The 26,844-nt window shown below is 38.9% G+C and overlaps 1 protein-coding gene across 1 annotated transcript in view; it reads left to right on the top strand.

The window, feature by feature from the left end:
- Window positions 1-6,536: 6,536 nt before the first annotated feature.
- Window positions 6,537-26,844, top strand: part of LOC147625422 (putative linoleate 9S-lipoxygenase 5) — a 91,788-nt gene continuing 71,480 nt past the window's right edge. Inside the window, exons 1-3 of the mRNA XM_086818759.1 lie at window positions 6,537-7,137; window positions 7,423-7,733; window positions 8,617-8,857. Of these exons, the coding sequence (XP_086674885.1) occupies window positions 6,753-7,137; window positions 7,423-7,733; window positions 8,617-8,857 (937 nt within the window). The 5' untranslated portion in view covers window positions 6,537-6,752. The remainder of the gene's footprint in view (window positions 7,138-7,422; window positions 7,734-8,616; window positions 8,858-26,844) is intronic.

Genomic DNA, 26,844 nt, shown 5'->3' on the forward strand with positions numbered 1-26,844 from the left:
ATTCACTTGTATTTTCAACACCTCCCCTCAAGTGAATACTCCTAGTACACCTAGACCCTATACCAAGTTTGCCTCCCCTTACTTGGTAGTCTGCGACCAGTGTCTACTCCTCCCCTCAAGTTATCTTGGGGGCCTCTACCGTGAATAAAGAATCAAGCAAACCGTAAGGTAAGTATATTGAATTTTGATCTTTTCTATAATTTCTCAATGATTCTCTCTTCTCAACCCCTCTCAAGCTTGAGAAGTTTAATTGGTATGGTTTTTTTTAAATGCTATTGAAGTTAATTGGTGAATAGTAGTGAAGAGTTACATAATTTAATAAATGCTATAGAAGTTAATTTTCACTTATATTTAAATTCTAATGGTTTTTATAATTTCTCTCTCTCACTCAAGAAATGGTCATACTCATGACCCATTCTCAATCCAAATGAAGCTTTTCCTTAATCCAAGATTAAGCTATGCTTGAGGCCAAATTAATGGCTTTTTGCTATGCTTTTAGTTTATGCACATTGATGATTCAATCCATTATGGATTGATGACCCAACTAGAGACCATTCTAATTGTTTTCTTAATGATCCAATTGGAGACCATTATGGATTGATGATCCAATTAGAGACCATTCTAATTGTTTTCTTAATGATCCAATTAGAGACCATTATGGATTGATGACCCAATTAGAGACCATTCTAATTGTTTTCTTAATGATCCAATTAGAGACCATTATGGATTGATGATCCAATTAGAGACCATTCTAATTATTTCTTTAATAATGAGCTTTATCCCTTAGAAAAAAATTGAGATTTATCAGTCATAGTAGCGGAGCTATGGTAAATTTTTTATAGAAATTACGCATAAAATAAATTCATTCAAAGCATAAAAAGAGGACTTCCTACCATATTCTAGGAACTATCATCCTAGATTAATTAAAAGAATTTTATTATGCATGGAGATGTGGATGTTTGCATGTAGATGTAGATGTATAGATGTAGATGTGGATGCGGAGGTGGATGGATGCATGTAGATGTTGATGTATAGATGTAGATGTGAATGGAGATGTGGATGTATGCATGTAGATGTAGATGTATAGATGTGGATGTGGATGTATACATGTAGATGTAGATGTATAGATACGGATGTGGATGTGGAGGTGGATGTATACATGTAGATGTAGATGTATAGATGTAGATGTGGATGTGGAGGTAGATGGATGCATGTAGATGTAGATGTATAGATGTAGATGGGAATGGAGATATGGATGTATGCATGTAGATGTAGATGTATAGATGTAGATGTGGATGTGGAGGTGGATGGATGCATGTAGATGTAGATGTATAGATGTAGATGTGAATGGAGATGTGGATGTATGCATGTAGATGTAGATGTATGGAGGTGAATGTGAATGTGGATGTGGATGTATGCATAGAGATGTAGATGTATGCATGTAGATGTGAATGCACGCATATAGATGTGGATGTATGGATGTGAATATACGATATGCGATGTGAGGGAATCTGAAGTGATGAGATAGAAATGATGTGATGGGATGAGTATACATATAAATGGAATATGGAATAAGTAATGTAGATTGATGAAGGATAATGTGGAAAAATGAAAGTTAAAATAGAAATTGTGTTGTAAACTGTTTGTAAATACTGTTTGTGAATGCTGTTTGTAAATGATTGTTTTATGTCAAGAATGCTGGGGGGAGCATTTTGACTGTCTTGTGATTAAAGTCGTGATGGTAAAGTTGCAACTGCTGACGGGGAGTCAATGAAGGACGTCTCGCGTAGCAAGGTCGGCCGAGGTCTTGACCAGCCTCGGTGCGATTAAAATGGTGAGCTTCCGGTACGGTGGATGAGGGGCCAAGGAAGCGGCCTATGCGTGAAGCGCTAGGTTACCTACGAAGGATCCTAGAGGGTGCTGACCATACGGTGCTCGGGCTCTGGGTTGCCTAGGATACCCACGCGTGCGTCGAGGAAGATATTGGAACAGAGTTGGAGTTGTTTTCTGAAATCGAGCATGGATCTGGTTGATTGACCTTGCTGGTCTTCAATGGATGAGTCCATGGCTCCTTATATGGATCTGTTGGTTGATCTTGCTGATCTTCAACGAGAGTCCATCATGTTAAGTGATTATATTGCCAAGTATTATGGGCTAGGAACTATCGAAACGGCTCCTGAGCGTTCTAGTTGCCAATGATGCCATAGATACTCTGATGAAGGAATGATGGAAAATTAAGAATCAATTGGATAAATTGGAAGATGGTGATCAATGATACTATGGTTTTATTAAAGGATTGTTTTAAACTGGTTGAATCTGGTTGAAAAAGGCAATTTCATATTGGGTGTGTGAGTGGTGTGACTAGTTTTATTTTGCATGAACATCCGGCTAGGGGGCCTTGGAACTCTTTTCCTTGGTACCCGGGACAAAACCTAACCAAATTTTTAATTGGATCCCATCACTACAGTGGTTGGGCGGTTGGCTAACCCATGGGATTGGATGGGGTTAGGCTGGACTGATGGATCCGTAAATCGAGACTCAAACTTTTGTTTTTACGATAGATAAAATAAATCCCGGACAGTAACTGTTCTATGGATAGGAATCAACGGCTGTGCCTCTTGAATGGGAAAAAAAGCGTTGATCCCAATGATCCAAGTGCAAGTTCTTCCTTGACTTGACCAAGTATCTTATGGATGTAATTAGATCAGCTCGATCAGAAATGATCTTGACTACGTTAGAGTAAAAAGTTATTCTGGTGGAATCGCCCGTGCTTTCCGGTAAAGGAAGTTTTTCCGGGTTCAGTTTTGGAACAACCGACGGATTAGTCTCTTATCCGGATATCCGTGGGCGAGGCCCTGAATGTGGGACCCCTGTCCCGCGCGAGAAGTGCTACTTCCGCTGCTAGTATCCCGAATCTGTTACTCGGTGGGAACAGGGATCTTACACACACTACGAATCCGTAATTAATACACTTAAAACTTTTATCCTACAAACATCATGAACGTAAGCAGTGCTCGATAAAAACATTTTTTTAATGAATTAAAATATGGACAACTCTTCAATCTACCCAACTTTGGTTCCCAAAATGTATACTATATTTCGATTTTATAACTAAAACATATATAATAACTAAATCCTTAAGGGAGAAAAAAACTTAAGCGTTTTCTTATAACTCTAGCCAATAAAAATACACTAAATTTTTTTTTAAGAGCACTGAACTAAGAACTTCTTAGAGAGAGACAGGGGGAAAGAGCATCACTTTCCAAAAAATACTCTAAGTTGTTGCTTTTTTAGAGCACTAGACTATGAACTTCTTAGAGAGAGAGGGGAGAGAGAGAGAGAGAGAGAGAGAGAGAGAGAGAGAGAGAGAGAGAGAGAGAGAGAGAGAGAGCGTCACTTTCCCTTGGAAAAAGAAAGCTTTGACCCTCCAAATGCTCGAAAACCTTCATCTCTAAATTATAGAGCTATAATTTACCGAACGTAAATAGTTTGCAGCAGCGATATGTGACTAAAACCTCCCAAAGCATGTAAAATGTGGAGGTACTGTTCAAACTTAAGAGAAGTGCCAAAAAGTGTACTTTTTTCCACACAGTGTGTGTGTGTGTGTGTGTGAGAGAGAGAGAGAGAGAGAGAGAGATGCAGTGTTTTAACTCTAGCCAAAAAAAAAACTCCAAGTTGTTTTTTTAGAGCATTGAACTAAGATCTTCTTAGAGAGAGAGGGGAGAGAGAGAGAGAGAGAGAGAGAGAGAGTGTCACTTTCGCTTGGAAAAAATGTTTTCACCCCCGAATGCTAGAAAACCATCTCTTAATTATAGAGATATAATTTACAATGTAAATAGTTTGGAGCTATATGTGGCTAAAACCTCCCAAAACATTGGAATTTTGAAACCTTTATATGTAAGATGTAGAGGAATTGTTCAAACTTAAAAAAAGTGAGCTTTTTTCCACACTATGTGTGTAAGATGAGAGAGAGAGAGAGAGAGAGAGAGAGAGAGAGAGAGAGAGACAGATGTATAACAGTGTTCTAAAAAAACCCGAGTTGAATGTAGTTTGCACTTTCATATTTTGAAAAATACCTTCTAATTTAAAACTTGAAGGTACAAATACTTCCACATTTTGAGAAGTTATAGAAGCAAAAACCTTCAAATTTTAAGATTTTCCATTATGAATAATTTCATAATTGTTTTATGAAGGTTTTTCACTTCAAGGAAAATACTTTTTTTGGAACAATGGTGTATAGCATTTAATAAATATAGCTTAACTAGTATAAGGAAGGGACCAAGGATCAAGTATGCCTATATGACCTTATTAACTTCAAGTATTTACTTTTGATCTAGGAAACGTGATATGAGACTGGTCGGTGTGGGTCTTCGTGCTTTCTCTCTTTCTCGCATGCACACACACAAAGAGGAATGTTATTCAACACACACACCCTATGTTCATGCTCTCTCTCTCTCTCTCTCTCTCTCTCTCTCTCTCTCTCTCTCTCTCTCTCTCTCTCTCTCTCAATCGAGAGAGAATGGGGAAGAAACATCTCCCTCAATCTAACCCTCTTTAATGTTCATTATATTTTTAAAAATTCGGGCAAAATGAGGGAGAAACATCTCCCTCAATCTATCCCTTTTTTTGGTTGTACTAGTTTACAACATAGGTCTACACGTAGCTATAGGCGTAGCTATACACAAAACTATGCTTGTGACTATATACATGGCTAGTGCACGACTATAGTTACATGCACGTAGTCACGTGTATAGATGCACATAATCGCGCACGAAATTTTCTACTTTGAGATTTCCTCTATTCTTGCACAACTCAGGGAACGAATATTCTTGCCTTCTCTTATAGTGTCAATCCTTCCCTCTCTGCCATCCAGGGTTCATTACTAGTAGTTTATCTATAGGAACACACTATAAATCCGTAATTAATCCACTTAAAATTTTAATCCTACAAAAGTCATGAACGTAAACAGTGCTCAACAAAAACATTTTTTTAACGAATTAACATATGGACAACTCTTCATTCTACTTAGTTTTGGTTCCCAAAATGTATACTACATGTCTATTTTATGACTAAAATATATAATAACTAAATCCTTAAGAGATAAAAAAAACTTAAGTGTTTTCTTATAAATCTAGCCAATAAAAATACTCTACGTTGTTGTTTTTTTAAGAGCGCTTAACTAAGATCTTCTTAGAGAGAGAGAGACATGGGGAGAGAGCATCCCTTTCCAATAAAAATACTCTAAGTTGTTGTTTTTTTAGAGCACTAAATTAAGATTTTCTTTTAGAGAGAGAGAGGGGTGGGGGGGAAGAGCATCACTTTCCCTTGGAAAAAGAAAGTTTTCACCCCCCAAATGGTGGAAAACCTTCATCTCTAAATTATAGAGCTATAATTTACCGAACGTAAATAGTTTGGAGCAATATGTGACTAAAACCTTCCAAAGCATTGGAATTTTGAAACCTTTATATGTAAAATGAGGAGAAATTGTTCAAATTTAAGAGAAGTGCAAAAAATGTACTTTTTTCCACACAGTGTGTGTGTGTGTGTGTGAGAGAGAGAGAGAGAGATGCAGTGTTTTAACTCTAGCCAATAAAAATACTCTAAGTTGTTGTTTTTTAAGAGCATTGAACTAAGATCTTCTTAGAGAGAGAGAGGGGGAGAGAGAGAGAGACAGAGAGCCACTTTCGCTTGGAAAAAGAAAGTTTTCACCCCCGAATGCTGGAAAACCTTCATCTCTTAATTATAGAGTTATAATTTACCAACTGAAATAAGTTTGGAGCTATATGTGGCTAAAAACTTCCAAAACATTGGAATTTTGAAACCTTTATATGTAAGATGTAGAGGTACAAATACTTCCAGATTTTGAGAATAGAAACCTTCAGATTTCAGGAATTTTCTTTATGAATAATTTCACAATTTCTAGATAAAGGTTTTTTACTTTGGAGAAAATATTTTTTTGAATAGTGATCAGCAGGCTTAGAATTTGAAGGGTGTCCCTATTTTTTCTTTTGAAGGGCTTTTTTTAACTAGCTTTTCTTTATGAAGAGATTGGAAAAGCATGTAACTAAATTTCTCAAAACTCTTCCCTTGTTTTGAAGGGTAATTGTGTTTTCACCCTTCATGTGAAAATTTTGACCCCCTTGGAAAGGTACTGCAACCTTCAAATTCTGGGCTGTGAGCCTGAGTGATGTATAGCAAGGCAGCCGGTGCTTAACCACTAAAAAGAAGAAGGGACCAACGACAAAGTGTGTGTGTACGAGCTTATTAACTTCAAGTCGCTACTTTTGATCAGGGAAACGTGCTCTCTTCGTGCTGTCTCTCTTTCTCTCTCTCACACACACAGGAACATTCAAAACACATACCCTGTGCTCGCGCGCTCACTCTCTCTCTCTCTGTCTCAAATTTCAATGCATCGCAGCTTGCAAGTACGCGGGCCATCACATTTGTACATGCAAGCTTTCACGAGATGACAAGGAGGTGGGATGTGGACTGGCCATGCATGCTTGAGCGTAGAAGTGCAGATTTCACATCCAAGAGATAAGGTTAGCTTAGCAATAATATGCTGCTTCATGTGCTTGCGCTTTGTTACCAGAGTGGAAATTACCATTGGAGATAAGGTAAGCAGCACATGCATTGGTTGAATATAAGCGTGGAGATTTCAATAGGGACATAGGGCAACTCTAGCTGCTGCTTAGGAGAAGAGGCAAAGCACCACTCGAAAGCTACACGGAATTAAGCATCCTTAATTAAAAATGTTGCGAGCTGCAGCCACCAGCAAAGGGGTCTTAATTAGCCCTCAAAGCTGCTTGTTGACTCATGGGAATCTCATGCCCAATGTCGCCTTAATGAAGTTGCATAAGAGCCTGCAACATGCTAGGTCCAACTGTAGAGGTAATTGTAGGGTTAGGGTTGTGGCGGCCTCACCACAAACTGGTCAAAGCCATTACTCTACTAGAAGATCAGTGGCAGGTGATCAATCGGTGAATGATCATGAGGTTGAATGGAAGGGCATCGCCTTGTTGGAGAAGAAGAATTTCTTTGACCTCAGCAACAAGGCAGTGGACTTCGCGGACAAGCTTAGCGAGCTTCTGGGATCCAGGGTCTATTTGCAGCTCGTTAGCGTGGAGATCGATCCGGGTAGATAAGTGCACTCATCCTGCTTAAGTAGTCGCTTTAATCAAAGCTATCAGTGTTTAATCCAAACGGCGCATCATCTGATTAGTAATCAGTGAGCATGTTAGCTAGGAGATCGATCCCAATAATCTAATCAAACTTTTTAATTACTTAACAGCTTTGTAGGACTAATTAAGTGAACGAAAAATTTAGACTAAGTTAGATTATTGAGAAACTAAATCTTTAGTAAGAAGGGTGATTTGGTGGTGGGTGATCAATGCGCCCATAGTAAAACTTGCACTGCTGCAGAGACAGGAGAGGGCAAGCGTAGTGAGAAGGCTTACTTGGAGAATTGGTTTCAGACGCCGGGCACTTGGAAGGCGGATAATGGAACGCAGTACAGCGTGAGCTTCAAAGTTGACAAGGAATTCGGGGTACCCGGCGCCGTCCTAGTGGAAAACCAGCACCCCAACCCTTTCCTGCTGCGAGAGGTTACCTTGGAGCTCCAAAATCCTTCAAATTCAGATGACAGCTCGGTCACTACCATCAAGTTCCCCTGCAACTCATGGGTCTACAGTCCTACCCTCTCCAAAGCCCCTCGGATTTTCTTTAGTGATCGAGTGGGTGAATCTCTCTCTCTTAATCACGCTGTAATTTCTGTTGGTTATCAATAATGTATGTTTTGCATGGCGCGCGTCAATCATCAACTCTTGAACAGGCAAGCACTTAATTATAGTGGACTTATATGTGAGTGAATTAATCACTTCGAGGTGTCGGATTGGTGCCATAATCTGATTCTTAGGTCTAAGACTTGATGTCTCTGTCTCAAATATCCCACCAACAGCAGATTCTTTTCCTATGCATCCTCAAAGCTGCTGCAGCTTGGGTATTATCAATTGGGGAGAAGGGAATGCTTGGCCACCAGATAGAGTCTCTCCCATGTATACCCCATGTGTAACTAGGCTTCTCAGAAAGGATAAGGTCAGTCTTGATTCCAACGAATGGCTGCCAACCGGCTAGCAAGAGGGAATTATTTGAGCTGGAAATGTTCAAGATCAACCAAGCCAGTCTTCTCCACTCTATGAGCAGCACCATTCCCACAGTCTTCTCCACTCTATGAGCAGCACCATTCCCACCTGCTCCCCGGAGGTCTCCCCCCAGGTTTAGATGCATTTTCTGCCATCTGATAAGTCTTAAGGGTGACCCAATAATCTCAAAATCACTTCCAGGCAAGCTCATGGTCTGTGGAACTGTATGTCATGTGCATGGACATTGTTCTCATTAGAGTTCTCGACATGTTGTAACCTGTCTCTTTCGAACCTCTTAATATAAGCAGCCGTTTTTTGAATTAATCACTTCTCTTCTTCTTGATTACACGAATAAACATTGAAGAATGTTCTACGTATTAATGTAAGATACTCACTGACAGCTAATTATAAATCACGCGATAATGGAGTTATGGGTGGATTAGCTTCTTCATTATCTTGTTTTGTTGGTTGACAGTGTTATCTTCCTGGGCAAACACCGCCTGGGCTGAGGAGACTTAGAACGTTAGAACTGGAGAATTTGCGCGGAGATGGAAGTGGGCAGAGGGTGGAGTCGGACCGTGTGTACGACTACGCTGTGTACAACGACTTGGGCAACCCAGACAAGGGTGCCCAATACGCAAGGCCGGTGCTAGGTGGGAACACGGAGTTCCCGTACCCGAGAAGATGCAGAACCGGCCGCCCACCAACACGCACAGGTACCCCGTTTTTATTATAAATAAATAACGCTGAAATGGTAGAGAGGTGCCTTGTTTTGGGGTTTTCACAACTTATGTCTATCTCACATGGAATGTATCTTCTGAAATAGATTTTAGATAGCCTTCAAAAGAAACTAAAAACAATAATCGTGAACGTGTCTCACATGAAAAGCCCCATTAAAAGAAGACTTGGAATTATATAAAAATAATGTATAAATTTTGTTCCTTGGATAAAGGCAATCCTAAATTTCAACTTAGGAAAAGTACACTTCAAACTGGGTTTCCCTAGCATGATGTTGCACTACTACACTCTTGACTACTAACATAGTTTCACTTTGGCCAATAGATTAGTGCAAGCTATTAGCATTCAAAATTGGAGTGCGGGAGTGTGTGTAGCACAAGCTTTATTCATACTTGACAAAAATGTGAATAGAGTCTCGGTGGGAGGGGGGGAAAAAAGCATGCGCGTGTATAAAGTCAACAAAGCTTTCGAATCATGGTAAAAAATAAGACATCCGTAAAATAGTATAAGTATACCGAATGTTCTTATATAAACTTTAGAAAATTAATTAGGCGAACCTTTGTGAAATTTGTTATTTTATATGGTAGCATGCAGTAGTGTACTTTTGGTGAATTTTTCTCTAGAACCCACTAAAAACTTTTAAAAAAATTGGGCGATTTTTCCTTTAAAAAAAGTTTATGGTGAGATAGCCCAACATGGTCTTGGGCTAAAAATAGCCCCTAATTTTTTCCTTGTTTAGAATTGAATTCTATTCAATTCTATTAATCATGCCTCACAATGTGGAAGAACGAAGTATATCAATATATAGGGTAAGTTGGGCTCTTGCATATGAGTCCTATGTCACAATGCTAAGCTCTCCCTAATGTGCACACTCACCTCAAGTAAAATCACTCAAATAAAGCCATAAACTCATTCTACATAAATACAAAAGAACACACACAAAATAATTACATTTCCAACTTTCACCAGGTTTCCTTCCCTAAAATCAAGTATTTTGATCTAAAGAGATGTCATCACAAAGGTATAATCTTTGAACATTACATATGAACTCATAGGAATCATTGCTCTCTTGGAGAGAGCACCAAGTAGAAATACACTGATATATTAACATAGGAGAAAATCGGGGCTAATATTGGCCTGTGAAAAAAATAGTATGCTAGTTAAATAAAGCATTCTACATAATTTTAAAAAACCCTAAAATTACTATATAAAATAGTATGCTATTTAAATAAAGCATTCTATATAATTTTAAAAAACCCTAAAATTACTAGTTTTAAGTGAGTTACAGAGAAAAAGAGAGCAAATATTACAACATGCATCACAGCACATAAGATAGAAAATGTGAAAGATTTGTTGAGGGTTTGCACGATTTCTCTGTACTTTCAAGCTCGTATAGAAAATAACCTATCTATACTTCACCACGATAAGCCTTTATTTTTTACCACATACGTTTGAAAACGTGAAAGATTTGTTGCTGGTTTGCTTGATGTTCCTATACTTTCAAGCTTATATAGAAAATAATCTATGTATACTTTACCATGATAAACCTTTTCTTTTTACCATATATGTTAGAAGGAATGAGGGAGCTTGGTGTTGAACTGATGTTATTGCCAATATTATCATGTGCCTCATCCTCATGTATACAATTACATTATCATGCATTACATCACCTTGCTTTTCCAAAGCATCAGGACATGAGTCACTATCGAACTAGCCATGTGTCTCACTCTTAAGCAAATTTTCTTCTTCTTGAGTGGTAACACATGCCCTATCATCATCTATGCCAACCTTATACCAAGCGTCATCATATCATCACTCATGATCTTGTCAACGGTCAAATACTCTCAATGCACAAACAAATCAATGTAAACATGCTTTAAAATGTGTCCATGTTTGTGTGTGTGTATTTTTGCATGCTTTCACTTAATGCTAATCTAGAATATAATGTCCATATGAACAAGGGCATAAGCATGGGCTCAGCATGGGTGTGAACAAACTCAAATTGATGTTTAATGTAAATGAAGAACTCGAATCCTAGGGTTTTTTTCCCCCAAATAGAATCATATCCTCAATAAAAGATTGTGAAGAGATTCGTTCTCTCTACTATTCAGTTATTATTCCACATCTTCTATATTGCCTTCTCCATTAGTACTTTCTTTACATTGTCTTTTTTTAATCAGGTAGCCAAGAAGAGCAACAATGACTAATGCAATTGTGTCCAATGCGATAAGCCAACAATATGATGTTGAGCTACCTATCTACCTAAGCTTAGGGAGTTGATCACAGCTACATGCAGGTTAATTCTTGGGTCTATCATGAGTCAGGAGTCCACATCTAGACAGGACTACACTTAACACAAGAATGAGTGCATAATAGACAAAGGTATGCATAGTGAAAAAAAAATAAGACAAAGACCAACCCATGTGTCATTCTTAAAGTAATAGTTGAACAGTACAGTACAATGCCGTAGCAAGAGCTCTGCTCATGAACTGCTAACTCAACTCTACCCTATCTTCCTATTCAGTATTGTTCCTCTCCTTTGGGTCCAAGTAGAACCACATAATTCTCAAACCATCCTAGTAAAAACACACTCTTTTTCCTACAATCTTAGCCAGGTAGACTAGATCTTCCCTATCCTTTAATCAGCCTATCCGACTAATCCCTCTTTTCCCCTTTACAACCACACAAGCACTACCAGTTCTTCAACAAAATGTTACAAGTTTGTGACAAAACAAGAAGGCTCGATATGTTGCACAACAGTCAGTCTAAGCGGTGACCAAACAGGTTGATAGGCTACCAACACCTAGCGATCACGAAGGACATTGCGCTAGCAAAGTGAAGCCCGCAGTTGTTGTTGTTCTAAAAATTTATGTCTTCGAATTACCTCTAAGTCCAGAGCCTCCAATCCAGATGTTGTATAGCATGTTCCAACCACCTTCTTGTCATTCCTCTACTATTGCAATGCCCCTTGAGATGAATTTGTTAGATTGGGTGACTGTAATTTTACAATAACCTTAACCTTGGCCGGATCTACTGCTAGTCCTTCTACATATACTATGTGTCCTAACAAGGATCCACTCAAGCAAAGGCACACTTGGCTAGATTGAGGATTAGTCAAGCTTTTCTGCACTTATCTAGGCATATCTTGAGGTGTGTTATGTGCTCTTCTTTCTTTCCTAAAATTTTCCACGAAGACCCTCATGAAGGTGGTTAAATATTCATAGAATATTTCTTAAACCATCATTTGAAACGTGGTTGGAGAATTCTTGATCCCAAAAGTTGTTAAATTAGAGGCAAAACCCCCTATTCTATCACGAAGGCTATTTTTTATTTATCCTTTGGAACCAGCCGTACCTAGTTGTACCCACTAAACCCATCAAGGAAGGAGTATGTCTCATGCCTAGCTATCGCATCTACTAGGGGAATCTATGAATGGCAGGAAATAATTGATCCAATATGGTGGAGGCATTTAGTTAATCTATGCAAACTTTGAGCTTCCCATTCTTCTCTGAGACAATGACTATTGGTGAAATCCATTCCGCTTTGTCCACTGGATAGAGGACCTTACTCTTAGCAGCTCACATCAATCTCCTCCTTCACCTCTTTGGCATAGTTGGGGTTCATTATATACCTGCTCTAGATGATAGAAATTGCATCCTCGTTCAGGTTGATCTTGTGTTGGTAGAAGCTAGGATCAATTCCCTTCATGTCAAGGTAGTTCCATGCGAACACACTTTTGTAGGATTTTAACAATTCTAGGAGTCTTCCTCTGAATTCTTGATTCAGTTTTGCACTGGCTCTGACTATTATGGGCTCTTACTCATCTCTCAAGTTTACTTATTAGAGCTCATCTTCCTAGACGGAAAGATCCCTGTCCCCTCCGTGTAATGAATTTGGGGGTGCTAGCAGCGGAAGTAGCACTTCTTGCATGGGACAGAGCCTCTCACTCGAGGCCTCGCCCACCACGGATATTCCGAACAAGAGACTAATCCCTTGGTTCTTCCAAAACCGAACCCGGAAAAACTTTCCTCTCCTAGAAAGCACAAGCGATTCCTCCATGGGATATTTTTATTCTAACGTAGCCAAGGTCATCACTAACCAAACTGATCCGACCGAACCCGTAAGTCACATGGTCAGATCAAGGAAAAGACTTGCACTTGGATCATAGAGACCAATGCTTTTTTCCTCATCGAGAGACACAACCGTTGATTCTTTTCCATAGAACAAAAACAGTCCGGGATTTACTTCATCTATTGTACCATAACAGAATTGAGTCTCATTTTAGGGATCCATCAGCCCTAACCCCCATGGGTTAGCCAACTGCCCAACCACTATAGTGATAGAACCCGTTTAGAAATTTGGTTATGTTTTGTCCCGGATACCAAGGAAAAGAGTTCCCAGGCCCCCTAGCTGGTGCTTCATGCAAACTTCAAGATAGTCACACCACTTACATAGCCAATATGAAATTGCCTGTTTCATAGATTCACCTAACTTTAAAACAATCTTTTAATGAAATCATAGTATCACTTATCATAATCCTCCAAAATATCCGATTGATTTCTAGTTTCCGATCATAGTATCACTTATCATAATCCTCCAAAATATCCGGTTGATTTCTAGTTTCCGATCATTCCTTTATTGGTGTACCGATGGCATCATTTGCAACCAGAACGCTCACCACCTGTCCACAGGTCTCATAAATATAGTTTCTATAACGAACTCTCGTCTTCCCACATTGTTCCACGTCAATCCACATTACTTAATCCAAGTCTAATCATATGTATTCCCATCATCCTTCATCCATTCTCATCCAATCACATCATTTTTCATCTCATCACATCTTTCCACATTTATACTCATCGCATCTCATCCACTCGCATCTACCCATATCCACATCTCATCACATCACATTCATTCACATCTCATCCATTCATATCTACCCCGATCCACATCACATCACATCCATTTCACCTCACATCTCATTCATTTCATTCACATCTATCCCAATTTACATCATATCACATCACATCCATTTCACATCACATCTCACCCATTCACACTTATCCCGACTCACACTCGACTCACATCACATCACATCCATTCACATTCATCACATTCATTGTTCCATCACATACATTCTATCCACCTTACATCACGTCCACATCTATCCACATCATATCTCATTCATTCCATCCACTTTATATCACATCCTCATCATACCTCATTCATAAACATCCCATCTCATTCATCCACATCCATCCAATCATTCACATGTATGACTATCCACATCTATCCATACATTCACATCTATCACTTCACATCCACATATATTCACATTACATTCTTTCACATACACATCCACATCCATTTACTTCCCATCTCACCCTTTCACATAGCCTCTCATCTCATTCTCATCTCATCATTGACATCCACATCCATTTACTTCACATCTCATCCACATTCATTTTCATCACACCACATCCTATCACATCCCATTCACATTCTATCACATCCATTCACATCTTATCACATCCATTCACATCCTATCGCATCCCATTTACATCGTATCACATCTATTCACATCCTATCACATCCCATTTACATCGTATCACATCTATTCGCATCCTATCACATCTCATTTACATCTTATTCCCATTTAGTAGCTTTTCCTACTTCGATACCAACAATAATGGAACTTTTTCTAAATTTTTGCCAATTGTTTGGCTTAGATAAAGGTTCTTTTTCTCGACGACTATTTTCATATTCTTTCTCAATTTCTCAAATGAATTATATTCAATATTCCTCTTTTGAATAAAAGAATTCATGGGATTTACAAAAATCAATTCTACCCATATTTTCACTTTTGATAAATATTCATAAATTGAATTATACTTAAAATTTCTCTTTTTCCCATTTAATTTCTTGGATCTCAAATATCATGGGAATTCCTCCTTTTACATTGGATTCTAAATGTCATGGGAATTCCTCTTTTATCATCAAATAAATTTATCTAAAATTTCTCTGTTCTTTAATAAAAATATTCAATATTCCAAATATACCAAGAACTCCTCTTTCTCCATTTAAATGATTGAATTCCAAATATGATGGAAATTCCTCTTTCATCATTTAAATTTATACATACATAAAATATTTTTAACTAAAATTTCTCTTAAAAATTAAATAAAAATATCCATTAATCCTAATATGACAAGAATTTCACTTTTTTCATTTAAATGATTGAATTTAAAATATGATAAAAATTTCTCTTTTATCATTTAAATTTATTCATGCATAAAATAATTTATCTAAAATTTTTCTTTAATTTTTAAATAAAATATCCATTATTTTAATATTCCAACTTTTCTCTTTCTCCATTGGAATACATGGATCTCCATTATCATGGGAATTTCTCTTTTATCATAAAAATAAAATTACTAAAATTCATCTCTTTCTCTAATTAACTATTTATACATAAACATTAAAAATTAGTTTTCCATGGATATGACAAGAATTATTCATTTAACATAGGATGATTAATCCTAGAATATGGTAGGAAGTACTCTTTTCACATTATGCATAAAAATGATTTATGTGTTAATTTTCAAAATGTTTGCCATAGCTCTGCTGGCTGCTATTACTAATAATTTTTAATATTTTCTAAAAGAATAAGACTTAGTAAAAGGATTATGATAGAGTAACTATCATTTGGACCAATATCCAATTTATGGGCTTAATTCCTAAGTTTACCATAATTTATGTAACATTAAAGCATAAAAAAGCCATCTCTTTGGCCTCTAGCTTGTTGACTAGCATAGAGTTTGATTTTAGAATTAGGAATTGCTCCATGAGAAGCATCATTTGAATTGAGAATTGGTCATAAGAATGACCATTCTTTAGGGGAGAGAGAGATAAACATAAAAAACATAAAAACTATCATTTGGACCAATATCCAATTTATGGACTTAATTCCTAAGTTTACCATAATTTATGTAACATTAAAGCATAAAAAAGCCATCTCTTTGGCCTCTAGCTTAACTAGCATAGAGTTTGATTTTAGAATTAGGAATTTCTCCATGAGAAGCATCATTTGAATTGAGAATTGGTCATAGGAATGACCATTCTTTAGGGGAGAGAGAGATAAACATAAAAAACATCCTCAATTAAGCATAAATGTAAACTTTATGTGAATAATCATTAAAATTAATTAGAGAGCTTCATTTGCATTGAAAAATCATTTAATTGAATACTTCTCAAGCTTGAGAGGGGTTGAGAAGTGAAAAAGAATTTTCCAACTTTAGTTTGGCTGAATTTGGATAAGATTTGAACCAGTTTGGCTCCCTTTTTAATTTGGTTTAATCCAGGAGAGAGGAGAGATAAAAATACCTTAATATTTTTTGAGTTTAAAACTCATTGACATGTGTGAAATAGGCACCTCCTTGAAGGCTCCCCCTTTCCTTATTTACCAAGGTGTTAAAATTGTATGATTACTCTAAAATATCTCATTTTTTTAGTAATATTTTATAATTTTTAACTAATAAATCTTGTACTCAATCAACTCTTCATCTTATGTGGGTATTTACTTGTTTTTGGGTATTTTCTTTTATTCATTGGATTTATCTCATCCCAACACTTGGATTAATCTTATTGGTCCATAGGAACCTTAATTGGACAATAATCCCAAAATTTTAGAAAATCTTGACCCTTAAGCTAAGGTCTCTTAAATCATTTTTAATTGATTCCTAATGCACCTTGGAAAATTTATTTTGAATTTATTTTTGATTTTCTATTTCAAGGAAACATATTTTTGATATTAGGAGAATTTGTTCATCCAAAAATAACTCAATATTGAATTACCACTCTCTACAATTTTTCATCTCTCTAGGCAAAAACAAGGAAAAATAATATTTTCTTGTATTCAAAAATAGAGAATGATTACAGGGGATTGAAGTAAAGTCTTATTCATTATTCAGGCTGAGGAGGAATCTTACCTGATCTGTGCACAAGATGCATGACAAAAAACCTCGATCGCCTCCACGAATGTCTGGAGATTCCCCACACATCCTAAAAGAAAACATATTGTGTCATTTGCAAACTTAGAGTCAAGAAGATCCTCTTACCATGTAGAGGGGGAGATTCAATCCCTAAGAGTGGTCTCCTGGGTTGACAAAACTACTCATGGCCTTGGCGAGACGAATAGGAAGAGGTAAGGTGCCAAAGGATAGCCCTGCCAAACCGAGTGATAAAGGCAGAATGTGTTGCCGCCACAGGCTCCCTAAATGAGAACTTGGTTGTGCGAGACTGAGTAAAGTCCTGATACACCATGAATTCACTCTACAGGGAATTCCATCCACCTCATCATGCCCTCCAAAAAGCTCCAATCCACCCTATCATATGCTTTCTCAAAGTTTAAGAGTAGCACTATGAGATCTTGCTGTCACATCCTAGCCGAAGCTGTCGCCTCCCAAAAGGTGAAAATGTTGTCTAGAATGCTCCAATTCTGAAAAAAAACCAGTTTAAGTGTCATAAAACAACTCGAGGAGAAAGGGCTCAAGTCTCCTGCTGATGGCCTTGGCCAAGATCTTATAGGCGGTTCCTAGAAGAGTGATGGGTCTCCACTGTTGGATCTCCACACTCTGTCACCACCCTCATTAGGAATCAAGTATATCATCAAACCCTCTAAGAGCCTCTTGGGGCACGGAACCTGTGAGCATAATCTCATTGAAGGTAGCTCGAAGGCTTCCTTTCAGTAGGTCCCAGATGAATGAAGAAAGAAAGAGACTGGAAGCCCATCCACCCTCGAGAATTTTCCCCTAGGTAGTGCCATCACTGCCTCTGTTAGCTCCTCAACCATGAATGGAGTTAATAAGAAGGACCAAAGAGAGGGGAGAACCACCTCTCGTGTGCTGCTAGACCCTCTTTCATGCATCCATCACCTATGGGGGTAATGGGAGACATGTGAGAAGAGATCGAAAGAAATTAGTGGTGGCTCTCACACGGGGGGGATCTAAAACAATAGCTCCATCGTGGCCATGCAACTTGCAAATACCATCTCTCCTCTTGTGGGGTCCAACTATCTCAAAGAAACCCCATGTGACTCTGTCTCACCAGTGTGAGTCCAGAATGAAGCTCTGGAGTGGTACCTATACTCCACCCTCAATGGATCGAATGTGTATGCGTGTGGCAATAAGTTGACTCTCAATCCATGGGATATCTAGGGAACTCTCTTGAAGCCACTATATAGAGGCTAGACCCCTCCTTAAACTCCTCTCTTACTCTCAAAATCCCTCCAATCTACTTTGGGCTACCTCCTGTAAGAAACCGTTGATCTCCCTTAGTCCAACATCATCCAATGTGCATGTAGTAGAGCCTGAGATAAAGTCTAGTCTCACCCATATCTACTCTATTGTGATCTAGAGATCTTGGGGTCCTGAATGAGACTATCCAAAATCCTAGAGCTTGCATTCTTGTCATGCCTCTAGGGGTCCTCTAGGGACATAATAATGAAGGCGTGATCTGAAAAAGTAGTGCCTGCCAAGATACCAATCATGCCCCCATGGCTGCAAGCCCACTCATCAACATAAAACTTGTCATGTCTCGAGAGGTGGCCAGTGCTCCTATCCAATTGTGAGAAGCTAAGACTCTTACGCCCAAACTTAGGAAGATGCCAAGGGTGCTCTCCCCTAAGTATTAGTATCCTCTCCTCCCAAAGCAAAGTTGTCTGCTCCTAAAACTATGGTCGTGCCTCCTCCAAGCGTGTCCTCACCTGCCTCTATCATGTTGAAATGACCACCCATGCACCAAAAGTCAGCCTGGGGAAGGGCCTACTAGACTGTGCTCCAAAAGAGGGCTCTACCTACAACATTAGAGGCAGAATCATTGAGGAAGCCAATGCTATCCTCTCCAATCAAAATGGTAACCCACTATGCTCGTCCTAGAACTATAACCCCTGAGCCTGTCGGTGTCGGTAAAACCTGATCATCTAACAGAAATACAAACTCCTCTCTGCGTCCCTAAGGTGGCCAAAGGATGGAGGCCAAAAAGTATGAATCCTCCAGCCTGGTAAAATCTTCCCGCATCGGCAGGTGCGCTCCTCTAAGAGGTGATGCTCCTGTAGGGAAATAATGTTGATAGGTCCTGCCACACTGTCTCTCTAAAGCTCTCCTCTGAGGATTCCTCATCTTAGAAATCATTAAGGCCCCTAAACCCTGTATGTTCCACGAGACTATCTGCATGAACACAAAAAGAAGCACCTCCAAGCTCGAGGCCACCATCTACCCATCCTAGTCTATGTGGGCTAAGCCTCCAAGCTCCATCTCATCCAATGGCCTTAGGTGGGTGAGTATGTTGGTGATGGGAAGGTCATGAAGATGATTTAGGAAAGCTCAACTACCTAACCATGGATGATGGCAGCCATCAACTCGGAGTCCCATTCCGTCCCCGGGGCTGTAGTCAAAGGGAAAGAGAAGCTCATTCAGCCATTGGAGTGGTGAAAAACCATAAAAATCCAAATGGGAGCTACTCTCCCCTCAAACATATATGTCCCTTCCGTTTTAGGAGGCATCAGAAGAAGCTATAATTCAGAGGCTACCCCAAGATCTTGGGGGTCTACGTAGGGATACGAGAGAGCCCTCACCAAGGAGGCAGCAATGGTCATCTCAATTGGCTCAGAGAAACAATGAATCAAGCAACGCAATGAAAGGAACTTGTCGGTTGCCTCCACCACTCTAGGTCGGGGGGGCTGCTGGAGGCCCTGATGATAGTGCTCTAGAGAGGCAGAAGGGGGTGGGGGGTAGGCTCGGATGACGATAAGGGGGCTAAGGAAACTGCTTTGTGAGGAAATGTAGGGGCAAGGATGCGGGAGGAGGGGTGGCGGAGAGGCTAGAGATATCCGCATGTTGCTCTGGGAGAGATATCCCCACCGGAGGAGGAATGCTGCTGGGAGAGGCTCGCTAGAGTAATAGTGGGGTATACTAGCCTACCTGGGCATTGAGAGTCGAGAGACAAAAAGGAATTGACCACCAAACCAGGGGGCCCAAGGGGCCCTCTCTGTGAGTGGAGAGGGGCCATTGCCAAAATGGGTGGGTGCTGCAATAAATGCTCAAAATGGTTCTTTTATAGAACTGAATCCTCCTAAACACTGCCAGCCTAGTGTGTGCAACAACGATGCTTGGTTCTAGTGGTCAGCTACTAGCAGCCCGAGTGCAAGCCACCGCCACTATCTGGTAGAGAAATTGGTTCATCCATGGTTGATACGTGATGCTCCACTTCCTGGGAACCTTCCTCTCTCTCGGCCCCTTGGTGAGGATTTAAACCAGGAATGGGGGGGAACCACCATAGGCGGTCTCCTAGATTGACACACAAGGAAAGCTCTGGCTAGATGTCCCATTTGCCTATAAATGAAGCAATTACCTGGATGGATTGAATACTCCATGTGCTACATGATGGGGTCACCCCAAAGGCAAGGAATAGATATAACGTGAGGCACTAAATCTGGCGAGGTAACACAAATGCGGAGGGATAGAATCCCGATTGTCGATTGCAGAGGCTAAGGCAATAGTGGGGTGGACTCCATCACTCTCTCGATGGCACCACCAATCATTGGGAGAGGAGGAAGGTATTACATCCCATGGCTTGGAAAGCAAACTGCCACTATTGGTGGGAAGCTCGATATGCTAGCCAGAGGGTCAGATGTAGGGTTGAAACTGTGTTGCCACCATGCAAAGAAGGCACGTGCCATATGCAATGCAAGTGGGCTTAGCTTATACATGACTCAGTCTAATGCCCCTATGATGAGCCAAACTCCACCTGGTAGTAGCCTTTCTCCAGAGGGTGAATGTATGTGATCTTTGCAGGCTCGCCAATGAGGCTTTCCTGTAAAGAGATCTCTGAGTTGTCACATATTGGGCGGCTACCAAAAATTTTGCAAACCAAGGTGGAGGCCTCTAATGCTTCAATTGTTGTGGCAAGGGTCTGAAGGTCCTCTTCGGAAAAGGATAAGCAAGCAAATGTGACCTCGGTCGGGGATGACAGAGCAATTGCCATGGAGTCCTCTTGAAGGTGAAGACCAAAAAAAAAACGAAGTTTTCTAACATGATAACGCCTAGAAGAACCTAAAAAACAACTTATGGTGGAAAGCAAACACGACAAAGGGAAGGGAGGGAAAAAAGAGGGGGTTAAAGGCAAGAAAGATAAAGACCAAAGCAGGGGGAGGGGAGGCAGAAAAGAAAGAGAAGGGGGGTGCAAGGGCAGCAAAAGGGGGCAAGGGAGGGAGGCGGGGAAGGCACAAGGGAAGGGAATGTAAGGCGGTGCAAAAGGGGGGCTCACATCAGTGAAGGGGGGAGGAGGAAGTTGGGTTAGGGGGGACGAGGGCGTAGGGGGTGGAATAGAATAGAGGCAAAAAGAGAGGAAAAACAATGCGAAGAAGGGGGTGGAGGAGAGGAGGGCAGTGTAGGCGCAGATCAAGGGAGAGGGGGGCATAGGAGAGGAGGGTGTTGTAGGCATAGATCAAAGGAGATGGAGGGTAAGCAGGTAGGAAGGTGGGCACAAGGGGCGGGCGTAGAAAAACGCACAAGAGAGGGGGGGAGGGGGGGTGAGGTGTGAGCAGAACGGGGAGCTTTAGAGCTTCGTGCATCGACTGTTTCTCTCTAATTAGTCTATGATTTGGACAATGGAACACTTGAATATAGTGACCATTTGGTTCTTATTCTTCTTGAAGCTCCTCACGATCTTCTTCTAGATTTCTAAGTGGTTCCTAAATCCGTCATTTTTGCTAGCACAAAATCCCTTCTGGAAGTCTTCTTGGACACTATCACATTGCTCTATTTCCTGCAGCTTTGACTTGTTTGCCCGCAGTACCACATTGCTTTATTTGAGCTCCCCTCATTCTCCATTCATGCTCCATAATACTCCTATAAATTTCTCATGAACATTCCCAATACCAATGTGTGTGCACTTCCTGTCTAGATTTATTCCAACTAGCTTTTCTCTACTAACTTACTATGAAGGACTGACCTTAGAACTTGCCTCTATTTTCTTCCCCTACTTGGCGTACCAGTCCCCAAACAAGATTGCTAAAAGTGTCGCTGTGTTGTCAAGGCCCAGCACTTCCGTAGTTCTGGACCACCTAGTCGCCTCTAGAAGAGCGTCGACTAATGCAACTGTGCCTAATTAGGACGTTGAGCTACCTGTGTGCCTAAGCTTACGGAGTTGATCATAAATACAAGTAGGTTACTTCTTGGGTCTGTCATGAATTTGGACATGATTCCACATCTAGAAAAGACTACACTTAACACAAGAGTCAATGTAGAATAGACAAAGCTATGCAAAGTGAAATTAAAATAAGACTAAGACCAACCCATGTGTTGTTCTTGAGTAATAGTTGAACAATATAGTACAATGCCTTATCAAGAGCTCTACTCATGAACTGCTCACTCAACTCTCCCCTATCTTCCTATTCAGTATTGTTCCTCTCCTTTGGGTCCAAGTAGAACAACATGATTCTTGAAGAATGCTGGAGAAACACTCTTTTTCCTATAATCTTAGCTAGGTAGACCCTCGGGGGGTTCACCAAAAAAATGTAAGTGTGGCACGTGAGTTCATCAGGAGGGATATATTAATTCAAAAAAGTTACAAAATTACTTTTATTACATGAGGGGTTTTTTAAACCAATTTTGAAAAAAAACTATAAGTTTATGAAGCAAAAGGGGTTATTTTATTCATAAAAGTATGTAAGTATTAGATGGTTTTTTAAATACCCCTTGAACACATGTGATAGATAAAATTTCTTAGAGGTGAACCCCGTGAGGGTAGAACAAGTCTTCCCTATCCTCTAATCCACATATCCGACTAATCCTCCTTTGCCCGTTTACAACCACATGGGTACTACCCATGCGGTTGTAAACTATTACAAGTTTATTACAAAACAAGAAGGCTCGGTTTGTTGCACAACAGCCAGACCAGAAGGCAATTTGAGTGGCGGCTATTACAAGTTTGCTACAAAACAATAAGGCTCAGTTTGTTGCACAACAGTCAGTTCGAGCAATAATATTTTGGGCAGTGACCAAATGGACTGATTGGCTGCCAACAATTCTGGAGTGTATGTAGCACAACCTTTATTAATACTTGACAAAAATGTGAATACAGTCTGAAAGGGAGGGAAAAAAACACTTGAGTTGCATAAAGTCAACAAAGCTTTCAAATCAACGTAGAAATAGGACACCAGTAAAATAGTATAAGTATACTGAATGTTTTTGTATATGAACCTAAAAATTTAGAAAACTAATTAGGCAAATCTCTAAAGTTTTATATCTTGTATGGTAGTATGTAATGTACTTTTGGCAAAGTTTTCTTTGGAACCTTTTAAAAACTAAAACAAATCAAGCAAGTTTTCCCAAAAATTGTTTATGGTGAAATATCCCAACAATACTAAAGACCCCTCTAAAATAGTCCTTGGGCTAAAAATAGCCCTATTTTATCTTTGTTTAGAATTGAAATCTATTCAATTATATTCATCATCCCTCACAATGTAGAAGAACAAAGAATATCAATATATAGGGTAAGTTGGGCTCTTGCATATGAGCCATGTGTCACAATGCTAAGCTCTTCTTAATGTCCACACTCACCTCAAGAAAAATCACTCAAATAAAGCCATAAATCGCTTGCACTCAACACTCACACAAAATACTTGTGTTTCCAACTTTCACCAGGTCATCTTCCCTAAAATCAAGTATTTTGATCTAAACAGATGTCATCGCCCCTTGACCTATGCAAGTCATCATAAAAGCATAATCATCAAACATTACGTATATGAACTCATAGGAATCATTGCTATCTTGGAGATAGCAACAAGAAGAAATACACTAGTATATTTGCATTGGAAAACAATAGGGGCCAATATTGGCCTGTGAAGTCTCCAAAAAGTAGTAGGCTATTTAGAAAAGGAATCTAAACCACTTAAAATTAATAGTTTTGAGTGACGTACAAAAAAGAGAGAAAATATTAAAACAACATACATCACAACACATAAGATAGAAAATGTGAAAGATTTTTCAAGGGTTTGCTCGATTTCTCTATACTTTCAAGCTCATATAAAAAATATCCTATCTATACTTTACCGTGATAAAACTTTATTTTTTACCATATACGTAAGAAAATGTCAAAGATTTGTTCAGGGTTTGTTCGATGTTTCTATACTTTCAAGCTCATATAGAAAATAATCTATCTATGCTTTACCATGATAAGCCTTTACTTTTTACCATATATGTTAGAAGGAATGAGGGAGCTTGGTGTTGCTGATGTTATTGCCAATGTCATATGCCCTATCCTCATGTATACAATTATGTTATCATACATTACATCACTTTGCTTTTCCATAGCATTAGGACATGAGTCACTGCCAAACTAGTCATGTGTCTCATTCTTAAGCAAATTTTTGCATCTTGAGTGGTAACACATGCCCTACCATCATCTATGCCAGCCTTATACCAAGCTTCATCACTCATTATCTTGCCATGAGCGGTCAAAAACTTTCAATGCACAAACAAATCCATGTGAACATGCTTTAAAATGTGTCCATTTTTGTGTTCATTTGTGCATACCTTCCCTTAATGATAATCTAGAATATAATATCCATATGAACAAGGGCAAAAGCATGGGTGTGAAGAGACTCAAATAGATATTCAATGTAAATGAAGAGCTTAGAATCCTAGGTTTTATTCTTCCCAAATGAAATCCTATCCTAAATAAAAGATTGTGAAGAGATTCCTTTCTCTCCACTATTTATCTATTTTTCTACATCCTCTACGATGCCTTCTCATTAGCACCTTCTTTATATTGTCATTTTTTAATCAATTAGCTATGACATTGTATTTTTTAACTAGTTATATATGACAATTTAGTTAGCCATGTATATAATCACAAGCTTGCTGATACTGGGCTTCTAATACCTTGTATTTTTTATGTTTTTTCCTTTAATTCTTTGAGCTACTCTTTTCTATCTTTCTCCTTCTCATCTTGTATGAAATTTTTCTTGACATCTGTTTGACAATGGTGGAAAAGATGTTACAAATACATCCACCCTACCTCTCTTAGTTATTGCTAAGTTAAGCTCCCTCACATGTGGAGATCGTGCCATCATTTCCTCTTGTACACCTTGTCACACTACCATAGTTCCTCATCCATGGGTCTTCGAGCCTCATTCACTCATCACTAAACTATATACATGTGAAAGTTGCAAAGATATAACAATAGCTCTATTACACAATGAAAGAATAGAATCCCTTACAAACATGAGAGATTGGATTTTGTACACGATAAGTAGGTTCTTGCTAGGTTACTCTCAAAGGATGAGGGAAACAAGGTACACCTCACTAGTGTGATAAGGCTTTTACAAGTGTTTGGCTTTATGAGCTATGTTTCTCATGATATAACCTTGATGTGCATGACTTGAAGAACACTTACAACATAGAAACAATAGGATTACAATATGTGAAAGATGCTTTTTTACCTAGAAGTGTGAACATTATCAATGAATTTTTCATGTAAATCAAAGTGTCTAATCTACTCTCCTTCCCGATGTTAAACATGTCCATATGATTGGGTTAAAGAAGTTGGCTCCGCAAGGTGATGATGTTATTATGTATGTTCTTCAAACTATACCTGTTGAAAAAGATCATGGAGTGGGCATGTTTGTATGATGAAAATAGGAGCTACAAGAGTGCTAATGATTAGATACTCACATATTCAACTCAAGTTGTAGTCCATGGAGATTAATAACACTCATAGTTACATGAAAACTCATTTTGTCAGTATGAGACACAAAATAGATGAAACAGATAAAACATTTCCAAACAAAGCTGAACACATTTTGTCCAAATTTTTAAAGTTTTACAAGTTTGAATTTTTGAAGAAAAGGAAACTTATTCTTATCGTCTTCTTCGTATTTTTAGCCATATATATGTTAGTGATGTGTGGACATAGACTAATAATGGGCCGGGGGACTTTTTCCCTCTTTAGGAGATTTGTTTTCCCAAGTGTAAGTAAGCACTCTTATGAGTGACATGTGTAAGTGACTTTATCATGTCACTTCACTTGTATTTCACTTATCAAACTACTTTGAGTGTTGTGCTTCTATCTATCTCTTAACTTGTACTTTGAGTGTTGTGCTTCCATCTATCTCTTCTTGCTTACTGCATGTATGTGTGTACTTTAATAATTGGTATCAGAGTAGGTTCTCTTGGCTCTAACCCCCTTTCACCTTATCTTGTAATTACTCTTTTGACTGTCTCAAATTGAGCTATCCTCTTAGGTGGAGAAGGTATACCTTTTCAGGGCTCATTTCCATGCTTTAAGGTTTTTGTAGGCATTCCTAGGGAGTATGATTTTAAACTATTTTTGTTCTATTTTGGATATTCCTCATAGCAAAAGCAACATTTGATGTGCATGTAGGGTCGTCGTCATCTTCAATAGTGTCAATATAATTGTCAACATTGTCATCAATTTTTGCATTCCTACTAAGTATCATTTCCACACTCTAGACGATGTAATTTTTCATACACTTTGCAGGCTTCCTTCGTTCATCAGCCACCCATCAATGATCTATTGGGGTAGCCATATCGATTGCATTTAATGGGTTGCAAACTTGGGGGTTCACCTAAAAGTATGTAAATATACCACGAGATTTCAAGTGAGGGGTTTTTTTAATTCAAATTTTAAGGTAAATTTATAGAAATAGATTAACAGAAGTGGTTTTTTAATCCATCTTGAAAAAAATCCGTAAGTCCATTAAGAAAAAGAGGTCACTTTATTCATGAGTATTCATATGTAAGGGGTTTTTTAAATACCCCTTGAACACACGTGATACATAGGGTTTCTTAGTAGTGAACCCCCCGAGGCTACAAAGCGAGTATTAGAATATCATTTCCAAACTCTACACTTTGTAATTTTTGATACACATTATAGGTTTCCT

The sequence above is a fragment of the Cibotium barometz genome, chromosome 24 (assembly GCF_041138505.1).
Source record: "Cibotium barometz isolate CiBa-2024 chromosome 24, ASM4113850v1, whole genome shotgun sequence".
Classification (NCBI taxonomy): domain Eukaryota; kingdom Viridiplantae; phylum Streptophyta; class Polypodiopsida; order Cyatheales; family Cibotiaceae; genus Cibotium; species Cibotium barometz.